This window comes from Triturus cristatus, chromosome 3_1 (assembly GCF_964204655.1).
Source record: "Triturus cristatus chromosome 3_1, aTriCri1.1, whole genome shotgun sequence".
Classification (NCBI taxonomy): Eukaryota; Metazoa; Chordata; class Amphibia; order Caudata; family Salamandridae; genus Triturus; species Triturus cristatus.
In genome coordinates, this window is record NC_140583.1 from 823,164,998 (window position 1) to 823,185,337 (window position 20,340).

The 20,340-nt window shown below is 45.6% G+C and overlaps 1 protein-coding gene across 1 annotated transcript in view; it reads right to left on the bottom strand.

The window, feature by feature from the left end:
- The window catches only part of ITGA4 (integrin subunit alpha 4), a 466,594-nt gene that overhangs the window by 170,242 nt on the left and 276,012 nt on the right, over positions 1–20,340 (bottom strand). The window contains exon 14 of the mRNA XM_085646210.1: positions 8,721–8,875. Within this exon, the coding sequence (XP_085502336.1) occupies positions 8,721–8,875 (155 nt within the window). The remainder of the gene's footprint in view (positions 1–8,720; positions 8,876–20,340) is intronic.

Here is a 20,340-nt window from a genome sequence, read left to right on the forward strand (position 1 = left end):
GTTGGTGGCCAAGGGGGTACCTAAGGTACCCCACTGTAATAACCTGCACTGTGTGGCAGGCACAATGGGGTGCCTGCGACAGGGTGCAGAGTTTTCGACACACACCCCATTTCCCCAATCGAGTTTGTGTTCAGGACCTCTGACCCTGTTTACCAGGCAGGTCGCTCCCCTCACCGCCACGCAGCCCCCTGTGTGACCACTGACCGCTGCTGCATTGTGTCTGCCTGCGTTAGAGTGACTGTGCCCTCCTTCTCTTCTGTACCCACGAGTGAGTGATTCTCCCCCACTGTACCTGTGTATTTTGCTGCCTTGATTGTCCCCCTCTCCTTTGGTGCCCAGATTGTGTCCTTTTTTTCTTCTGTCTTTCCCTGCGTCTCCCACTCGCCGCCCGTTTCCCGCCGCCACGTCCCGTAGCTCCGCCCCCTCGCACCCTATTGGCCGCCGCGTCCCATAGCTCCGCCCCCCTCGCACCCTATTGGCCGCCCCGCTCCCACCTCCCAGCTGCTCCTCCCTCCCTCTCCCACTCATATGGAAGCCGCGCGCAGCGGGCGCGCCTAAGGCAAGCCCGTCTGCGCCCGTCCGCGCCTGGCCCGCGCCCAGCGCCAGACCCCCTGGCCCCCGCAGATGCCAGCCCACCCACAAGACCTACAACGCCGCCACTCTCATCGCACTCAACACCGGCCGGAGCCCCGGCTGCTGCAGAGCCACCCCAAGACTCACCCACGGACCCTTCACCTGCCAATCCTGCAAGTTCTCCTGCATCCGGACCCGTACCGCACCCGCCAAGCCAAGCACCAACAGCAACCACCTGAAGCACCTGAAGTGCATCCTGCTCAACACCCGCTCCGTCCACAGGCACGCAGTGGAACTCTGGAACCTGCTGACGCCACATGCCCAGACGTCGCCTTCCTCACGGAAACCTGGATGAACGCCTCCTCAGCACCCGACATCGCCATCGTCATCCCGGACGGATACAAGATCACCCGGAGGGAGCGCGCCAACCAGAATGGAGGAGGCATCGCCATCGTCCACAAGAACACCATCCGCATCACGACCAACTCCGAAGACACCCTCACAGCCACCGAACACCTGCACTTCCAGATCCACACCGACCCCAAGACCACCCTCAGAGGCACCCTCATCTACAGACCCCCGGGACCTCGCACACAATTCAGCGAAGACATCGCCGACTTCATCAGCCCGCACGCCCTCCCCTCCGCTGACTACATCCTCCTCGGGGACCTCAACTTCCACCAGGAGAACAACAACGACCGCAACACCACCACCCTGCTGGACAACCTCGCCAACCTCGGACTCAAGCAACTGGTGACCACCCCCACCCACTACGCCGGCCATACGCTCGATCCCGTCTTCTCCTCCAGCAAGGACATCACCTTCAGCCACGCCACCGGACTCCACTGGACAGACCACAGCTGCGTCCACTTCAGCTTCAGAAGGACCACGACTCACAACCACCCGCAACTGGTCCCCCGCAGAAGCTGGAACAAGATCACTGCCGACCAGCTCACCACATCCCTGAGCCAGAACCCCCCCACCAGATCAGCGAACCCCAACCAAGCCGCCAACAACCTCACGAAATGGATCAGCAACTGCGCAGACGACCTCGCTCCACTGAAGACCCACCCCCCCGCCAGACCCGGCACCAAGAAAGCATCTTGGTTTACCGACGAACTCAAGAGCTCCAAGAAGAACTGCCGAGCCCTCGAGAAAGCCTGGCGCAGAGACCCAACTACAGACAATATGACCACCATCAAGCTCGCCACTCAAAGATATCACCAGCTGATCCACGCCACCAAAAAATCCGCATTCAAGGAATGACTGGACAACAATGCCCGCAACAGCAAGGAACTCTTCAACATCGTCAAAGAGCTCTCGAACCCCAGCGCCGGAAACAACGACATCACGCCCTCGCAAGACCTCTGCAACTCGCTCGCCTCTTCCTTCCACAGCAAGATCGCAGACATACACAACAGTTTCAGCACACAGCCAACGCACCCTACGACCGGAACAACGCCCCCCACCACCACCCTCCGCGCCTGGACCCCAGTCAACACCGAAGACACCATCCGCACGATGAACTCCATCCACTCAGGATCTCCAACCGACCCCTGCCCTCACCACATCTTCAACAAAGCCGACTCCGTCATCGCACCCCACCTGCGGGACATCATCAACGCCTCCTTCGACACCGCCACCTTCCCAGAGAGCTGGAAGCACGCCGAACTCAGCGCCCTACTGAAGAAACCATCAGCGGACCCCACCGACCTAAAAAACTACCGCCCCATCTCGCTCCTTCCTTTTCCGGCCAAAGTCATCGAGAAAACCGTCAACAGACAACTGGCCGCCTTCCTCGAGACGAACGGATCCCTCGACCACTCGCAGTCCGGCTTCCGGGCCAACCACAGCACCGAGACTGCCCTCATCGCAGCCACCGACGACATCCGAGCTTTGCTCGACAACGGGGAAACAACGGCCCTCATCCTCCTGGACCTCTCCGCGGCGTTCGACACGGTCTGCCACCGCACCCTAGTGCAGCGCCTCAACAACATCGGTATCCAGGAGAAGGCACTGGAATGGATCATCTCCTTCCTCGCCGGAAGAACAGAGAGAGTCCGCCTACCCCCATTCAGATCCGAGGCCACCGAAGTCATCTGCGGCGTACTACAAGGATCATCACTCAGCCCCACCCTCTTCAACGTCTACATGAGCCCCCTTGCAGCCATCGCACGCCAACACAACCTCAACATCATCTCCTACGCCGACGACACCCAGCTGATCCTCTCCCTCACCAACGACCCCGCCACCTCCAGAACCAACCTACACGAAGGGATGAAAGACGTAGCCGAGTGGATGACAAACAGCCGCCTGAAACTGAACTCAGATAAGACGGAAGTCCTCATCCTGGGATCATCACCCTCCGCCTGGGACGACTCCTGGTGGCCCCCTGCCTTTGGCAGCGCACCCAAACCAACAGACCACGCACGCAACCTGGGCTTCGTCCTGGACTCCTCCCTCTCCATGACCAGACAAGTCAACGCCGTCTCCGCATCATGCTTCAACATCCTACGCATGCTACGTAAGATCTTCCGGTGGATCCCCACCGAAACCAGGAAGACGGTCACCCAGGCCCTCGTCACCAGCCGACTGGACTACGGCAACTCCCTCTACGCCGGAACCACAGCCAAACTCCAGAAACGACTCCAGCGCATGCAGAACGCCTCAGCACGCCTCATCCTGGACATTCCCCGACACAGCCACATCTCCGTACACCTGAGAAACCTGCAGTGGCTCCCCGTCAGCAAGAGAATCACGTTCCGACTCCTCACCCACGCACACAAAGCTCTCCACAACCAAGGCCCAAGATACCTCAACGACCGCGTGACCTTCTACACTCCCACCCGCCAGCTTCGATCAACCAGCCACGCCCTCGCCGCCGTCCCCCTCATCCAAAGAGCCACAACAGGAGGAAGATCCTTCTCCTACCTGGCTGCCAAGACATGGAACTCGCTCCCCATCCACCTCCGCCTGACCCAAGACCACCTCTCCTTCAGGAAGCAACTCAAGACCTGGCTGTTCGAGCAGTAGCGGACCCCCCTCCCCCAAGCGCCTTGAGACCCTCCGGGTGAGTAGCGCGCTATACAAATGCTTGATTGATTGATTGATTGTAACACGAGCTCCCATAGGAAACAATGGAAATCCAGCCGAACAGTGTTCGGTCACATCGTAATCTGGCAGTCGGAACCGCCAACCGCTAGTCGGTCGGTCCCGAATCTGAGTCGGGCGGAGGCTTTCTGCCCAACATCGTAATGAGCCCCTAAGTGTAACTCTAGAGTCACCAACTTACCAACCATGCCGATAGAACAGCACAATCCGTTCATAGTGGAAACCTATGACAAACTGACACCGCAGGAATACCTAAAGCTGTCCATATCTTTGGAAACCAAATTTATATTTTTATGTCTCCACCTCGGGGCCATTGTTACAGACAAAATCATTTAAAAGTGGAAGTATGCTATGCTGAGGCAAAGCAACCTGCAGCTTCTATCCATACAACAATGAAACGTACACTCACAAAATATCAACACTCAAAATATCCCCATCCAAAAATATAGTGACCAAAATATCGATGTAAAAAATATCGACATCCTATACTTATAATGGTAAGTGCAAAAATATTGAAGAAACAATATCGATGTCATTACTATGGTTGTATAAAATATAGATTGCTAAATATATATAAAAATAAAATAATATTAAATATATTAAGGGGACAATTCCAATCTCACTCAGAAGGGCTCCGAATGCGATCCAGCCGTAAAAAGTACGAGCCGTACGCGTGTTCTCCGCCCGACTCGTACAGCTGCACGAGCGAGCAAGTACGATGCGAGAATCATTCCCGGGTCTGAACCGCTCCGTATGCCTCGTCCGTAAGCAAGCCGTGCAATGGAGGCGAATTCCAACCGAGCCAGTACGATGCACGCGTCAGACAGCCAGATCGAGCTGCAGTTTCCGGCTTGCAAAACGTCCGGGAAGCTGCCTTTGGGGGTCCGCGTCTGACCCCCCGTCACCCGCAGCCTTGCGACTCGGACATGTCTCCCCAACACAGGCATGTATGGTGCGGATGGCACCGACGCGTACCCACTGTAGGGGGCACCCTTGTGCGAGACGTACCCATTCAGTCAATGGGAGCCCATGTACGCGTCGTACGACCGGCTCCCATTGACTTCTATGGGAGTCCGACCGAACCGAGTCCAGCAGCATGCGGCCGCATAGTACTCACTCGGTCGGACTGCAGGAGTCCAGCTTGGTCGGAAAACCCTGCGTATCCGGCTCGGTCGTACAGCTTTCTGACCCAGATCGGAATCTTCCCCAATGTAGGAAAATTAATTAAAAAAATATAAAAAATATTTAATATAGATCTTAACAACTATAACAAGTAAACTTAATAAAAAAGTTAAACACATCTAATTAAAATATATTTGCATATATCTACTTACAAAAAAGTTATTAAACTGATCATTTTAATTTATATTATAATGTAAAAATGAAATTAAGACAAATATATCTATCTACATATTTATATATATATATATATATATATATATATATATATATATATATATATATATATATATATATATATACCCCATTAACACATCTTTAAAAAACAAACCATTATAATTAAATAAAACATTCTTTAAATGTAGCAAAAATTATTTTACACTTTAATAATATTAATAATTAAAAATATAATTTTAAATAAACAAAAACATAATATAAATTATAACAGAATAAAATAAATTATAAAATATACAATTTAATACTTATACTGTTCCCACTACAATTTATACCAAACTACACAAACTATTAAAATTAATATATAAAATATTTACTACTATCACGTCACACAACGCAAAAATAATGAAACTGGTTAAAATGTACAAATCTCCCTCCAATAAAAGCAACAGCAGTAAAAGCGTTGGATTGCAGATAAGTAATATTTACTGTACCCATTCCAGCCAGTACAACAGTAGCAAAACTGTTGGAGTGCGAAGGGATACATTTACTTTTCCCAATCCCATCACTAAAACAGTAGGGAAAGTGTTAGATTGCGAAGGGGTAACATTTACTATTCCCACCGCAGTCAGTACAAGAGTAGGGAAAGTGTTGGATGAGGAGGGGTAAAATGTACTGTTCCCACTCCAATAAGTGCAACAGTAGAGAAAGTGTTGAAAAGCGGAGGGATAAAACTTACTGTACCCGCTCCAGTCAGTACAACGGTAGGGAAAGTGTTGGATTGTGGAGGGGTACAATTTACTATTCCCACTCCAATAAGTGCAACTGTAGGGAAAGTGTTGGATAGTGGAGCGGTAAAATTTACTATTCCCACTCCAGTCCATTCAACATTAAAAACAAACAAAATATCTTCAACAAATTATTTTAAGAACAAAGTTAATAAAAAATATATAAAAATGTTGAAAAATAAAATAAAATAAAAATACATTTAAAATTAAAAATGAAAAAAAAGAAAAACATATATTCTTAAATACATATCACAAATACCTACAAATCTTATAATAAATAAAATACAAAAATAATTTTCATGCAAATAAATATTTTTACTTGGAAATTAATCATTAACAAAAACAATAATCATTACAAACATTTAGTTTAGTTACTTCCCACCCTATAACACCACACAACTCACAACCTGCACATAAAAAATTCTTTACATTATTAATATAAATATTCAAACTAATATTAGATATTAATTATTAATCAATCATAATTAATATAATTCCCACAATAAATCCCCACAAAGCACACAACACACTCATAAAATGTAATAAAAAACTATATACACAATTAACATAATTATTAAATTAATCATTAATATTAATAATAAATAAAAAAAATTGCTTAAAATTAATTTACTTCTCACCCCATACCCACAACCCATATCTAAAATCTAAAAATATATATATATATATTTGCACAATTACCATAATTATTGATCAATTAAACAAATATTAATTATAAACCAAATTATAATCATTAACCTTAATTAACTTCCTACCCTTTACCCCTATGATCCCCACAACCTGCACCTAAAATTAAAATATTTAAAAATGGCTTACACAATTAAAATTCATTTTCAAATAAATAACTAATAGTATATAACAACTAATTATAAAGTAATTACAAATAATTTACTTCCCACCCTTTTTCTAAAATCACAACCCATACCTAAAATCTAAAAAAGATATATATTTGCACAATTAACATAATTATTGATCAATTAAACAAATATTAATTATAAACCAAATTATAATCATTAACCTTAATTAACTTCCTACCCTTTACCCCTATGATCCCCACAACCTGTACCTAAAATGAAAATATGTAAAAATGGCTTACACAATTAAAATTCATTTTCAAATAAATAACTAATAGTATATAACAACGAATTATAAAGTAATTACAAATAATTTACTTCCCACCCTTTACCCCTATAAACCCAAAGCCTGCACCTAAAGAAAATGACACAATTAACATAATTATCAATTAATTAATTAATATTAATTAACAACTGATCATTAATTAATGAAAAATAAATTACTTCCCATCCTTTACGCCTATAACTCGACAACCCGCACCTAAAATAATTACACAATTAACATAATTATCAATTAAATAATATTAATTAACGAATTATTAATTAATTAAAAATATATTACTTCCCACCCAATTTTTTTAAGCACAATTAACACATTTAAATAGCAATTAAATACATGTTAAATAAAGAATAATCATTAATTTATCATGATTAAATTACTTTCCTCCCTATTCTCCTATAAACCCACAACCCGCTACAGATCTAAAAAACCCAAAATGTATTTATATTAAATGTAACTACTAAAAATTTAACACATATATTAAAAAACATAAACATCACATACATTCAAAATAAATGCTAAAATAATTACACTAATAAAAAAATGATATTTTAAACAACTATATTTTTGCAAACGATATTAATGACTTTGAAGTGATATTCTTGACATCGATATTTAAATTTCCATGTCACGATATTTTAAACCCGATATTCTTGTCTAAACACCTAATGAAATACTGGTGCTCGTTTGTGCGTTCTCTGCCTGTCTTTGCAAGAGAAGGAAACTTCTCAGAACTTCCTTCAGCAAATTGAATTTAATTGAATAGAAGGCCCTACCAAAACATCACATCACACTGTTTTTAAGGAAAGGACTAGAGGGTCAAAGCCAGATTTGTTAAATTTGTGTTTATAGTACTTAATATTATGTCTAGACAGAGTGACAACGATCCTGTGATCAATATCAACACATTTTAAGTGACGTGTTTCAGGAGCAATGCCGCCATCTAGTGTGGGTAACTCATCAATCACCAGGTTCGAGTGATGCATAGACCAAAGCCCTAAGTGAAAATTGTATATAGGATACATCGGTTAGCCCTATTGTAGCATTTTGACCACTGCTAGAAAAAAAACCTCCCACTTCCCTCTAATACTTTCCCAACTACTACTCACGACCTCCAACCGCGCCCATAGTTGCACGGTACTTGGGTGACCTTACCTGGCATTATAGGTAAAATCGTTTGCAATTTTTACCGTGGCCCCAGTATCTTGCAAGTCGCAATCAGTATGTTTGTTACAAATACAAGAATCAATGCAAAAATGCATATGCTTGCATGACATACAAAGGAAAGGATAGAAAATAAAATAATTGGTTAAAGAAGGACATATTAAAGGAATGTGACAAAAGTAGGACATGAGAATGGACATACTAAATCTAAGCAGATTTCCACACAGAAAAAACATTAATGCAAGATAGATGCCTGCCCTACTCAAAAAAACTGCAACTCTAAGGCATAAAGTTAATCAAAGGAAATCTAACAAACATATCATGCACATTTGTCTTCACTTTTTGCATTGGTCGTGGAAAGGAGGCACCTCAGTTCTTGTAGACTTGCTTCACTGTCTGATTGAAACGAAGACCTCCTAGGAAGTTGATACAATTCTACCGCTTTATGGAAGGGTCTTTGAGGGAATTATTTGAGGTAGTGACCCGACATAGTTATAAGGCTGTCAGATGTTTGAAGAACTGCGCCATAACAGCATATTACACAATTGCAACAAATACGAAATAACCATTTCAGCATACCTATATAACCAGGGATGGCTTGTGCTTTAAAACTGAAGCACAGACTTATATTCAGACAAACTGCTGGCCGCCCATTCTGGATACAATTGAAATTTGTACGATTTACTGAACTTGAAAGGTTAAGAGATGCTTCAACAGCCACCACTGCTCTGGTCCTATGTACAAAGTAAACACAATTTATTTTAACACTTTTATAAGTTCTGAGGTGGAATACAATCATTAATATTAAAACAAAAAAACCATTGGCTTCAGAAATGATAGCTGGTAAATATTGATAACCATTATGACCATAAGCAGACTTATTTCAGTGCTCAAATATGTTATTGATAGGTTTACAACAATATTTTTTAAGTGAAGACGCGGTTTAGAACACAGATTGATTCTATGTAAGTCTCCATTTGCAACGTACTCTTGAATTAAAATCTTGACCATCATTTGTGCATTACCAATTGGAATTTGATAATTGCCGCTAAGTTTAGGATCCTTTTCAATCTATCCTTGTATGTTTGATGTGATAACCTGTATAACAAACCAATAGGGTTACTATTTGTTATTTTCTCTCTTCCCTTATTCAGGAGTATGCTTTTATACTGCCTAGAAAAAAATGAAATATTTTCTGGATCTTCATGAAGTGTTTAACTTCACAAGTTTGAATAAAAAACGAGGATCAACATAAGTGTCCCTTTTTGGCTCTACATAATGGTACTTGCTTTGATGAGCGCCAACTCAGAGCTGTGGAGAGGCTGGTCTAACTCGGCAGTCATTGAACTGCTACTCTTCTAGAGCCCCCTATCCTCGCAGCAGCAGGTTTACCAGACGGCTCGCCTTCTTGATCCATGCCCGGGACACCAGCCTATATTGGCTTGCCAGCTCCCTGCCCCCGCTGTAAACCAATCTGCGTCTGTTACCAGTGATCACAGGAGGGTGGAGCTTTCAGCCCATGATTTGCTGCTCAAGCAACGTCCCTGACCCAAGGTGTCATGGGACATACCAGTGTTTTTCACTATGCCTCCCATGATCCTGTAACATTTGGAAACTTTGGACGATTGCACAAAGTCCAAAAATCCCCTCCTTCCCATGAATATATGGGCATATTAAAAAAGCAGCCACTCCTAAAGGTGGCATGCATGATGTCTTTATTGGTACGACTGACCTCGTAAGAACAACACACCTTTTGGACTGTAGGTTTTACACGTAATATTGAAGTATAACTATTGTTATTCTATATAACTATTGTTATATGCTTATGCTGTTTAATAAAAACAGCATAAGCTGCTGCTGTAATAACTTTATTTCGGTCAACAGACCATAAAAAGTACATATAAACTGTGTCAACAAAAAAAAAAGGAAAAGTTCACCTATAAGATAATACAACACATAACATTAGAAAAGCATTAAACACAAAAATTAACTTAAAAAATTCTGCCTCGTACGTCACATATAAAGCAAATAGCGAGAAACCGCGAACACAATAGGAGGATAAGTATCATAAATCAATATTCTGCAAGCCTGTGTAAAATGCAAAAATCCCAAGTTCTTGCAGATAGGAATCAGCCAACGTTTCCTGATTGCAGAATAAGCAGGGCAAAAGAACAATACATGAAAGATATTCTCGGTTGTATGGATGCATGCGGGGCAAGTATCAATGCTAGACTTGGACCATTTAGAGGTAAAGGACCTTATAGGAAGGGTACCATGCCTTAGCTGAATATACAGCTTTCGAGCAGCTGGGGGTTCTATTAGATCCATGAATTCCTCAACCTTAGGTTCTGGTTTTACAGAGAGGAACTCAGATGTCAACCTACCCAATAATGTAGAGCTCATTAATGTTTGGTGGTTTAGCGAGCGTAACTGAGAGAGGAGTATATTCTTAGGTATCCCAGTGCAACAGATCTCAGGAGTGTCCCCTAGTCCAGAGAAACCGAGCCGGGTACTAACTCTACTAATATACTGAAGCCATGGAATAGTTTTGTGTTTAAGAATAGGCCAAATCTCAGAGAATTCTGCTCTGTAATCAGCTAATTCAGGAACAGACCACAACCTCTTCCAATACATAATTGGTCTAGCACTTATGATCTCCTCTATTGGAGACAGGCAAAGATCGAATCTAAGAGGGATCAATGGCGTGCTAGGTGGTAGTCCAACTAGATTTCTAGCAAAAGATTGCTCCACCTTTTTAAGATCCATAATCTGCTTATGCCCCCACAATTCAGCCCCATAAATTGCTGCCATTCTTGCTTGGCGACTATATATTTCAAGTACAGGGGAAACCGGCCTATAAGTAGATTCCTTAAAAACTTTGCTCAGTCCCCCCGCCAGCTGTTAGTCCCCCCGCCAGCTGAGATAGCCTAGGCGTAGATTTGGCAATCTGCTTATGCCAATCAAAATTCTCAGTTAGAGTAAGACCCAGATAAGTGAATGTTTTAAGCCTTTCCAAGGGCGCATCATGAAGTACTGGATTTAGACGCACCCTTTTGGGGGGGTTGAAGATCATAAACTTTGTTTTGCCTATATTGATTTCCAACCCCCGAAGGTCACAAAATTCCACAAAACCATCGAGGATTTTTTGAATGCCCGTTGATGTTCTAGACAGCAACAAGGTGTCGTCTGCGAACATCAAAGCGGGCACTCTACCTGTGGCCAATCTAGGGGCATCGTTATTTGCCACACCATTCATGTGATCTACTAGGCCATTTATGTAGAGGCTAAACAAAGTTGGTGCCAACACACACCCTTGACGAACTCCTTTTAGGACAGGGAATTGGTCTGTAAGTTCACCATACCTCCCACTCCTAACCCGCGCAAAATTATTTAAGTGGAGCCTCGAAAGGATAGCTAGCAGGTAGGGTGGGAGGCTTAAGTCTGCCAGTACTTTCCATAGTTTTGCACGCAGGATTAAATCAAAAGCAGCCCGCAGGTCCACAAACACAAGGTAGAGGCTGCCACCCTCCACTTTTGCTGTTTTCCAATAAAGGACCTGCAGGCGGAATATCTGGTCTAAGGTGGAGGTGCCAGACCTAAATCCTGCCTGGAATGTAGATAAAATCCCTTTTTCCTCAATCCACCCAAGGATCCTATCAAGGATAACCCTCCCCAACAGCTTTTGCGATGTATCAATTAAACTGATGGGTCTGTAATTAGAGGGAATTAGTGGGCAACCCTTTTTTAAAATAGGCACGATTTCTGCTCCTAGCCATGTGGGAGGCAAGTCGTCGCCCTGCAAGATGCCATTGAATAGAGCAACCAAATAAGGGGCCCATATTTTTGGTTGTGTGCGAAACAGGTCTCCTGGCAGTTTATCCAAGCCTGGAGCCTTGTTTGGGAGCAAAGTTCCTAATGCTGCCTCTACCTCGGACAAGGTAATTAGTTCATCTGCAGAAAGGCATGGACAGTCAACAATTGACCGCCCAGGATCTGCAGCCCCACTAGTCCTTTGGGATCGCTGGGGTTCAATAGTGTTAACAAACGTACCACCAGACTCAGAAGTGCCATAAAGAGCGCAAAAATGACTTTCCCAGACAGAAGGGGCTATATTGGGGACAGGTGCAGGGACATGCCCACCAAGTCCAGTTGCAACCAGGGTCCAGAATAGTTTAGGATTCTTATTAGTAAGTGCGGATCCCAGATTCTCCCACTTAGTGGCCTCCCATTCTCTCTTTGCCTTAAGGAGTGTCTTTTTATACGCAGAGCGTTGTATTTTAACAGCCTCCCTATTATTAATTTTTAAAACTCTAGAGAGTGCCCTTCTGGCATTCCGACAAGAGGCATTATACCACGGAGAGGACGTGGTCCGTAACCGATTTTCCCTTCTCTCTGTGCAAAAAATGTCTTTAATTGCTATGACCAGTTTGTTATGTATATCAGATGCCCTACCTAAGTGACCGAAATTCCCCATCTCTTCAATGAATGGAATAATGATCTCATATAATGCAGCAAGTTTGCTGTTGGACATCTGGAATTCTGGCCATTTGACCCTACGTCTACAATTTGTGATAATAAGAGGCACTGTGGCACAATTTTCACCCGATGTTTGACATTTCAACCCAAAGCTCCCCATCTTTAATGAGAGTACCAGGGCATTATGGTCACTGTCTGATCTTTCAGTGACCCTAAACTCATACACCCTGTCCCAATGCCTAGCTTCTACAAAAATATAATCAATAATTGAGGACTGATTTAGTCGGTTAAATGTAGCTTTCCCAGGTCTATCGGGTTCAACCCTCCCGTTACATGCTCATAAAGAAGTAATGAGCGCAAATGACTGTAATTGTAAAACTAAGGGGGTCCAAGCCTTAACCCGAGTAGTCAATGGCTCGGGGATAACCCACAATGAATCAACATCATCCAGGCCGGCCAAATTCGTGTCCATAAGTGGTTCAAAATGGCAATTGAAATCACCTCCCACTATTAACACAGTGGAAGAGTCCATTGACTGGATAAGGGTCAGCAAAGTTTCAATAGCCTCAGACACAAGGGCCCGCCTGACTGGCCTTGAGTATACATTAATCAAGGCAATATTTGGCCCTTTTAAAGTTGTCAGCAATACGCACTGGACATCCAACGAATTAGTTGGAATTTGCGATGCCTTAGCTCCCAAGTGCGTGCCGACCCATATAGACAATCCCCCCACAGGTCTGCCCTTCTCACCCTTACTTGCCAAAATATCGTACACAGCAAATCCCTGGGCTATACTTCTATTTAATGCCCAAGTTTCCTGCAGCATACAAATGTCGTGTAGGGCCATAAAGGAGCCCCACTCAGGAATAGGCAGTTTACTCTTAAGTCCCGCCACGTTCCAAGAAAGAATTTTGACATAAGCAGACGGCAGTTCTGGACTAATTGGATCATGGTCCAAGGAATCAGAAACATCATTAGTCACTACAGAACTAGTTTCTATTGCCGGCTCATTCTCACAAGTCAGTGAGAGTTGGTCAGTAGGGGAGGGGGCAGTTACAGGATGGATAAATTGTTCCAATAACAAAGTTTGCACTGGAGGGATTGACTTATCATTCAGAGCCTGATCCTCGGTAGTGGGCGGCATACCCTTGGGGGATCCCCCCTGTCAGTCGCAATCATCGAAGCCTGAAAAGGCATCAAATCTGTTAGTAACTTCCAACGGAGTGAATGGTAACCGATAGTCTGTCCTCCTAGAACTATATCTATAGCTCCTGGGGGGTACAGTATCCCAACCAGGTGCATTTTCAGTGGGCACGGGATTGAGTGCATAAGTTGTATGCCAATTATGTAAAGGTATAAATGGAGCAGGCAGTAATAACTGCGGACACACTGTAGCCCCAGGGTACATCATAGGGGTCGCTAGGGGTCTCGGATAAAAGTATGTCAAATCACACGGGAGAATTGAAGTGCTAGTTTTCCCTGGAATATAATTTAAAATGTAATTAACAGCTCTAGGATCTCTAAAGTTGATAACAATTAGGTCCCCCTCAATGTCTTTGGCTATGCATCCCAACCAGGGTCGCCGAACCTGCAAAATCTCGCCATTAACATTAAAAGGAAGGGGTCTATTTTGGCTAAGCCAATACATGGCTTCCCTCCTACCCTTCGCCAATATCGGCACTCCCGTAAGCACTTTCACATAGGGAACCGCTTCAGGAGGTAGTTGAACTTGGCGCCTCTTGTGATCCACAGCCCTAACAGGGCTGGTGCTTCCCCTCTCATCTTGCAGAATTCCTATAGGAGGTCGATTCCTTCCCTTTGGAGCTTCGACAGAGTCAGGCTGTACCAATTGTTGAACTAGTTTGGGGGATATGGCTCCAAATTGAGCACTAGTAATAGAATTACTGTTTTTGCTTACACCATTGTGAATATCTGACATAGGGGGGATCACTGGTGCAACAGAAGGGGGCAATGAATTTACAAAGTCCTTAAGTATCCCCACATTATTGCTAATGGCCAATTCTAGGTCCCCCAACCGTTGCTCCATCTTTTTTAGCCTCTCTAAAATGGGTAATACAAGTGACCTTATTAAACATTCAATACTCTCGAGGGCAGCAGCAGGAAATACTTCCTTAATCGAACAATGTAAAGAAATAGCTGGATCGGATGAAGGAGATGCAACTACTGCTGAAGCTTTTGGGGCTATAGCTGTTTCTAAGGGAACCAATAAAGGTGAAGTAATTAATACGCTGGACTTTGACGTAAGTACAGTCGTTATAGGGGCCCTTGACATTTTACCGAACTCAGAATGGTTGATCTTACATCTTTGTGGGGCACCTACCCTCTTCCTTCTTTTAGTAGGCGGAGGTCCTAGGATTTTAGACTTAACAGCTTTCCCAGCCTTCTTTTTAGCAACCTTAACCACCGGTGAAAGAGGTTGTGTAATCGTATCAGTTCCCATAATGGGATTACTAGAGAGGGGTGCATTAATATTTGTATACGAACTGTTAAGAATATCAAATGGGGGGGGGGGGGGAATCTCGTAAAAGTATGGGAACATTATCTGTAAATAATAGATCCTGGGTTCCAATAGGGTAACTTACATTAGGGGGCAAAGTTTGGTGCAAAGATTCCACAGATGGTCTATTTTTCATACATTCAATGGAGCGGCGCCGTTCCGCCCTGCGCTCTGCAAGTACACTCTCCCTTCCGTTATCTACAGCAACCCTAGGAAAATAATCATCTAGTGTCCCCTTGTTACTACCCCCTACATTTAACGGTAAATGTTTATCCACAAATGTAGCCATAGCAATATTACAACAAAATAAAATATATACCCAGGTAATCTACAGCAATACGTTAATATCTAGGCCCGGTCCGGTCTCCTCGTGCCTCTGAGGGCCACAGAGGGCCCGGACTGCGCCCCGCACGCGTCCCGCTCACGCGAGACTAGTCGTGACTTAAGTGAACGTGAGGCCGAGGGAGGAGGAGCCGGGAAGAGGACCCAGGTGCGGTGAATAGAGATGCGGCAAAGCACACTGGTCCTCGCAGTCCCAGCAGTTATTATGCCTCTACAGGAAAAGTCGCGCCTTCAGTTGTGGCCAGTCAGCTCATCCAGGGCATTTTGCGGATTAAGGGAAGTAAAAGTACAATGTCCTCGCATAAGCATTTACAGTCATGTTGTATTAAATATATTTTGTGTAATAAACTGTATAATTTCCAGCTAAATTGTATAACAATGTTCCTTCAAGTCTGCTGTGTGTATAGAATAAATCCACGAGCCTGTATTGCGAATAGGGCACACTCTCCGACTCTGGGCTATACGTGCACCAGTGTTATGTATATTTCAGCAGGGGCAGCACAGGGATTTGCGGTCCCTGCTGTATTACCAAAGTGCCTTAGAGATACAAAGAGCGGGTACATATACGTTTTGTGCGCCCCGGTGCATTTTGTGTTATTCAGCCCCATGTGATCAGTAACTGTTTCAGTACTCTAACAAAACGAAGAAATCCCAGCTGGCTTGCATAGCTGAGTGAAATGATTCTTTGTTTAATGTCTAAGGACTGAGGGTTATGATGATCATATTAGACATCTCAAGCTGGCTGCAATGAACTAGGGGTCAGATGTACGACCAGCAATTCTGTGTGTTGGACCTGGGAATTGCCAATTCACAGGGGTAGCCTGGCGCAAAGCAGGAAGGCACCTAAAGGCATCCCGTGTAAAGCAGCTGTGCAGCACACGCATCCACCTTGGCAGAGCAACGCACGCAATGATCTGACACCACACTACTTGTGCTTGAAAACAAGACTCTTTATATCGCTTTTGTCAGGAGAAAGAGGGTTATTTCAGCATATAATCACTTCTCAGTTTAACATGAATCAACAGAGTCACTGTAACTCTCCTTTTTCCCTTTAGAGTCTCCCAACAGCACCCCGTAGGTACTGAATCCACCTCAAATCAGCTTAGATTCATCTAGTCATTAGCATATCATTACGAATGATTTAACATGGATTCATCACTGTACGAGCATAACATTCGGAATAACTTAGCATGAATTCATCATTGTACGAGCATAACATTAGCAATAACTTAGCATGAATTCATCATTGTACGAGCATAACATTAGCAATAACTTAGCATGAATTCATCATTGTACGAGCATCACCTCAGCCCACTTTAATAGTGTCACGGCAACTGGGGCTTATATCCCCTTATAAGGGGGCAATCTGGTGTATGGCTTCCAGTTACTACAATCAAAGGGGGCTCCTTATGGGGCTATTGCGCTTGCCTTCTGGCTCTCCCCAACCTCACACGCTCGGTCCCGGTGATTGTAGGAATGACCCGAGCCTCCCGGCGTCTCCCCTAGGCACTCGAGGCCCAGTCCCAGTTTCTCCCGGGGAGGGCGGAAGCGGGGCTGCCTCCTGAGGGTTGGACACTTCTCGGCAGCCCCCCACGCTCCGTAAGTCTCCGCCCCCCCCTCCCCGGGGATGTTACCTGTGTTATTCGGCCCTCCGGGGCCCTTGCGCCGGTCTCGGTGAGCTGACGCCTCCAGAGGGGGGTTGTCCGAGAAGTCACGAAGCCGCTTCACTCCCGCTGGAGCAACGCAGCCCGCGGGGAGTGATGACGAGGGGCGTTGGAGGCTGGACGAGGGCGGGGGCAAGGCCTATGACACGGCCGGCGCCCCCGTCACGTGATGGTGGGGAGTTTCCTTGGATCGGCTGCGGCCGCCGGTGCCTCCGCGAAGATGATTTTCCTCAGCTGATGTGGGGGTCGCAACAGGGACAGCCGGCCCCCCTTGACAGTTGCAGCTACTTCGGGCAGCGGCGGTGAGTTTGGGGCCAATTAATTCTTCACCGCTACCGTGCTGACAGAAACACGGGCGGCGGCGGTGAATGGGGGGTCAATTAAAGTCTCTCAGATATCACGCTGACAGGAACTCGGGCAGCGGCGATGAGTTGGGGTTAATTAAGGTCTCTCAGATATCGCGCTGACAGGAACTCGGGCAGCGGCGATGAGTTGGGGTTAATTAAGGTCTCTCAGATATCGCGCTGACAGGAACTCGGGCAGCGGCGATGAGTTGGGGTTAATTAAGGTCTCTCAGATATCGCGCTGACAGGAACTCGGGCAGCGGCGAGGAGTTGGGGTTAATTATTAGCGCTTCTAGCACAGCGCTTCAGGGCTCAGCGCTTCAGGGGCAGGTCAGCGCCCATCCAGTTTAGGGCTTCCAGCGTATCGCGCTGGGATCTGAAGGGGTAACAGCGTTGACAGAGTCCATGAGGGGGCTCTGGGGAGGATACTCGGTTGAGTCCCCAGCAGTCCTTTATTTAGGTGGTGGTTTCTTGTGGCGCTGTTGGTTCGTTGCCCTTTTCCCAGTTGTGGGGTTGATTAGGCAGTGAGGGGGGGGGAAGGGGGTCGAGTTGGAGACTACTGTCAGTCAGGCCTTCCTGGTTGGTCCCCTGGGGATTCCCTCACACTGGGCCAGGTCAGAGGGTTTGGTCAGGATTCCTCACACAGCTCAGAGGGCATGGCCTAGACCTAGTCACCCCTAGTGGTATAGGTGCCCCCTCCCCCTTCCGCCTAAAACTCCAGTACAGGGTCCCCCCAGGTCAGTGATGCCCCAACTGACTAGAAAGTTTCCCGCCCTTTCTTTATATACTCCCAGGTCAAGTGACCACTCTCTATTCCGGAAGGTTCCGGGGGCTTCCACATTCTAGCTATGGACAGGGGAGGCAGGCTGGTGATGTCACAATAATAAGAGGTTCCAGCCAGCTCCTGACAACTAGGGCGCTACTAGAAAGACCGCTCTGCCTGGGCAGGGGTCTGTGGCAGCCATGTTAGTAGTAGAGAGCACCTGCACCTTAGCATTGGTTAGCAATGGTAAGGTGCCCGGAGACCTAGGGCCAACCAAAAAGAGGGTGGAAAAAACGAGGCAAGGGCGAAAAAAAAACCTGGAAAGACCACCCTAGGGCGGACAGGTCTAACACTGTGACTTGCTAATTGCGTCGCAATTACGACTCACAATTTGCAAGTTGCAAAACTGGATGTACAACAGTGTGTTTAACACTGTTTGCGATTCCCAATGGGGTCACAAATTGCGAGGCTCATGAATAGTAAAGAGCCTCTCGCAATTTTCGAGCCCATTGGGAATGGCAGGCCCTCCCAGGTATGGTGGCCTGCTGGGCTCAGCAGACCACCATCGCTGGGACTGCTTTGAAATACAGCAGTTTTTTTTTTTAATGCAGCCCGCTTTCCTTAAAGGAAAATGGGATGCATTTAAAAAACATAAAAGAAAAGTTTTGTTTCATTTTTTAACTGCATGTGGTGGTCCCTGGGACCACTGCCTGCCCTTAAAAAATATTTTCAGAGCCTGTCATAAAGAGGAAGGGGTCCACTGGGCCCCCTTCTCATTTGCGACTCCCGTGAAGAGGGTGGTAATGTGCGAGTGTTTTATTACCGCAAATGCGGTCATAAAACATTCGTACATGGGTTAGAGAGTCGCTATTTGGAAGGGAACGCCCCTTCCAAATATCAAGTCTCTAAACACTTTTTTGCGAGTCACAATTAATTTTCGACTTGCAAAATTGTGTTAGTACATGGCCATTCTAAATTTAGCATGCGCAAACCGGTCTCGCTAACTCATTAGCGCATTCTAAAATTGGTCTTACATCTGGCCCTAGATTTCTTTACCAACTTGATGGCAAAATTATACATTATAATCACACTTTGCTTCAGTGAGACGAATCTCTATTTGATATTAGACTCAGTACCAAGGGTAACTTTTGCAAGTGCGAACTGACCTACAAATATTGTTGACATAACTAAAGGGGTCATTACGATGTTCGCCCGCCATCATAGCGGTGGTTGGGACTGCCCGCCAGTCATGCGGCAGTCCCACCAACCAAATTACGATGCACCCGCCAGTATGGTAGGCGCATCCCAGGGCTTTAACATTGTGGACAGTGCTGCCGGCTGCAGCACTGTTCGAAATGTTAAAACGTCATGCAGTGCATTTCCTGGAACTACGTGGCAGGCACCACACATTGCCTGCCATGTAGTGCTGGGAGATGTTAGGGGGACCATGGGTACCCCCCCAGTGCAGCCCTCCCCAACACGGAGGGGGCCCGCACGGGCACCCGAATCCAATCTACACCAGCCTTTCCATGGAAAGGCTGGCTGAAGCCAGCATTGTAATCTGGTGGATGGTGCCTGCTAGGCACTGCCACCATTTTGCAGGTCCTGTCCGCTCCGCCAGGCAATCATAACGTTTGCCTGTGGCGGAAGCGTGGCGGGCGGTCTTTGCGCCCACCACTCTTGCGGAATGATCCCCCCAGCCATCCTAAAGTGGTTGGGGGAAATTGGCAGTCAGATGGCGGAGGGCCCGCCACCGCACAGCTGGCCGTGGCGGGCCTTCCGCCATCATAATGACCCCCCTAAGTTTGGACTCCAAAACCTCTAGAAAGTTTACAGGCATAACCTTCCAAATGAGTAAAAAAAAGTGTCATCTAATAAGAGATTCTGCTCATCTTTTATGATTGCGTTCAACCTGGAGAAAATGCATATGACTGACTAATATACTTAAATTGTACTTCAGTGGGGTCAAACAGCACGCAAACCAGATTCTATCCCCGTTGATACAACCTCTTTTTCTGTAAGATGGACAGCCATGCTTATTTCCCAAAAGGCAATAAAACTGATATTCTACGTCAATAGGGTTTAATGTTAA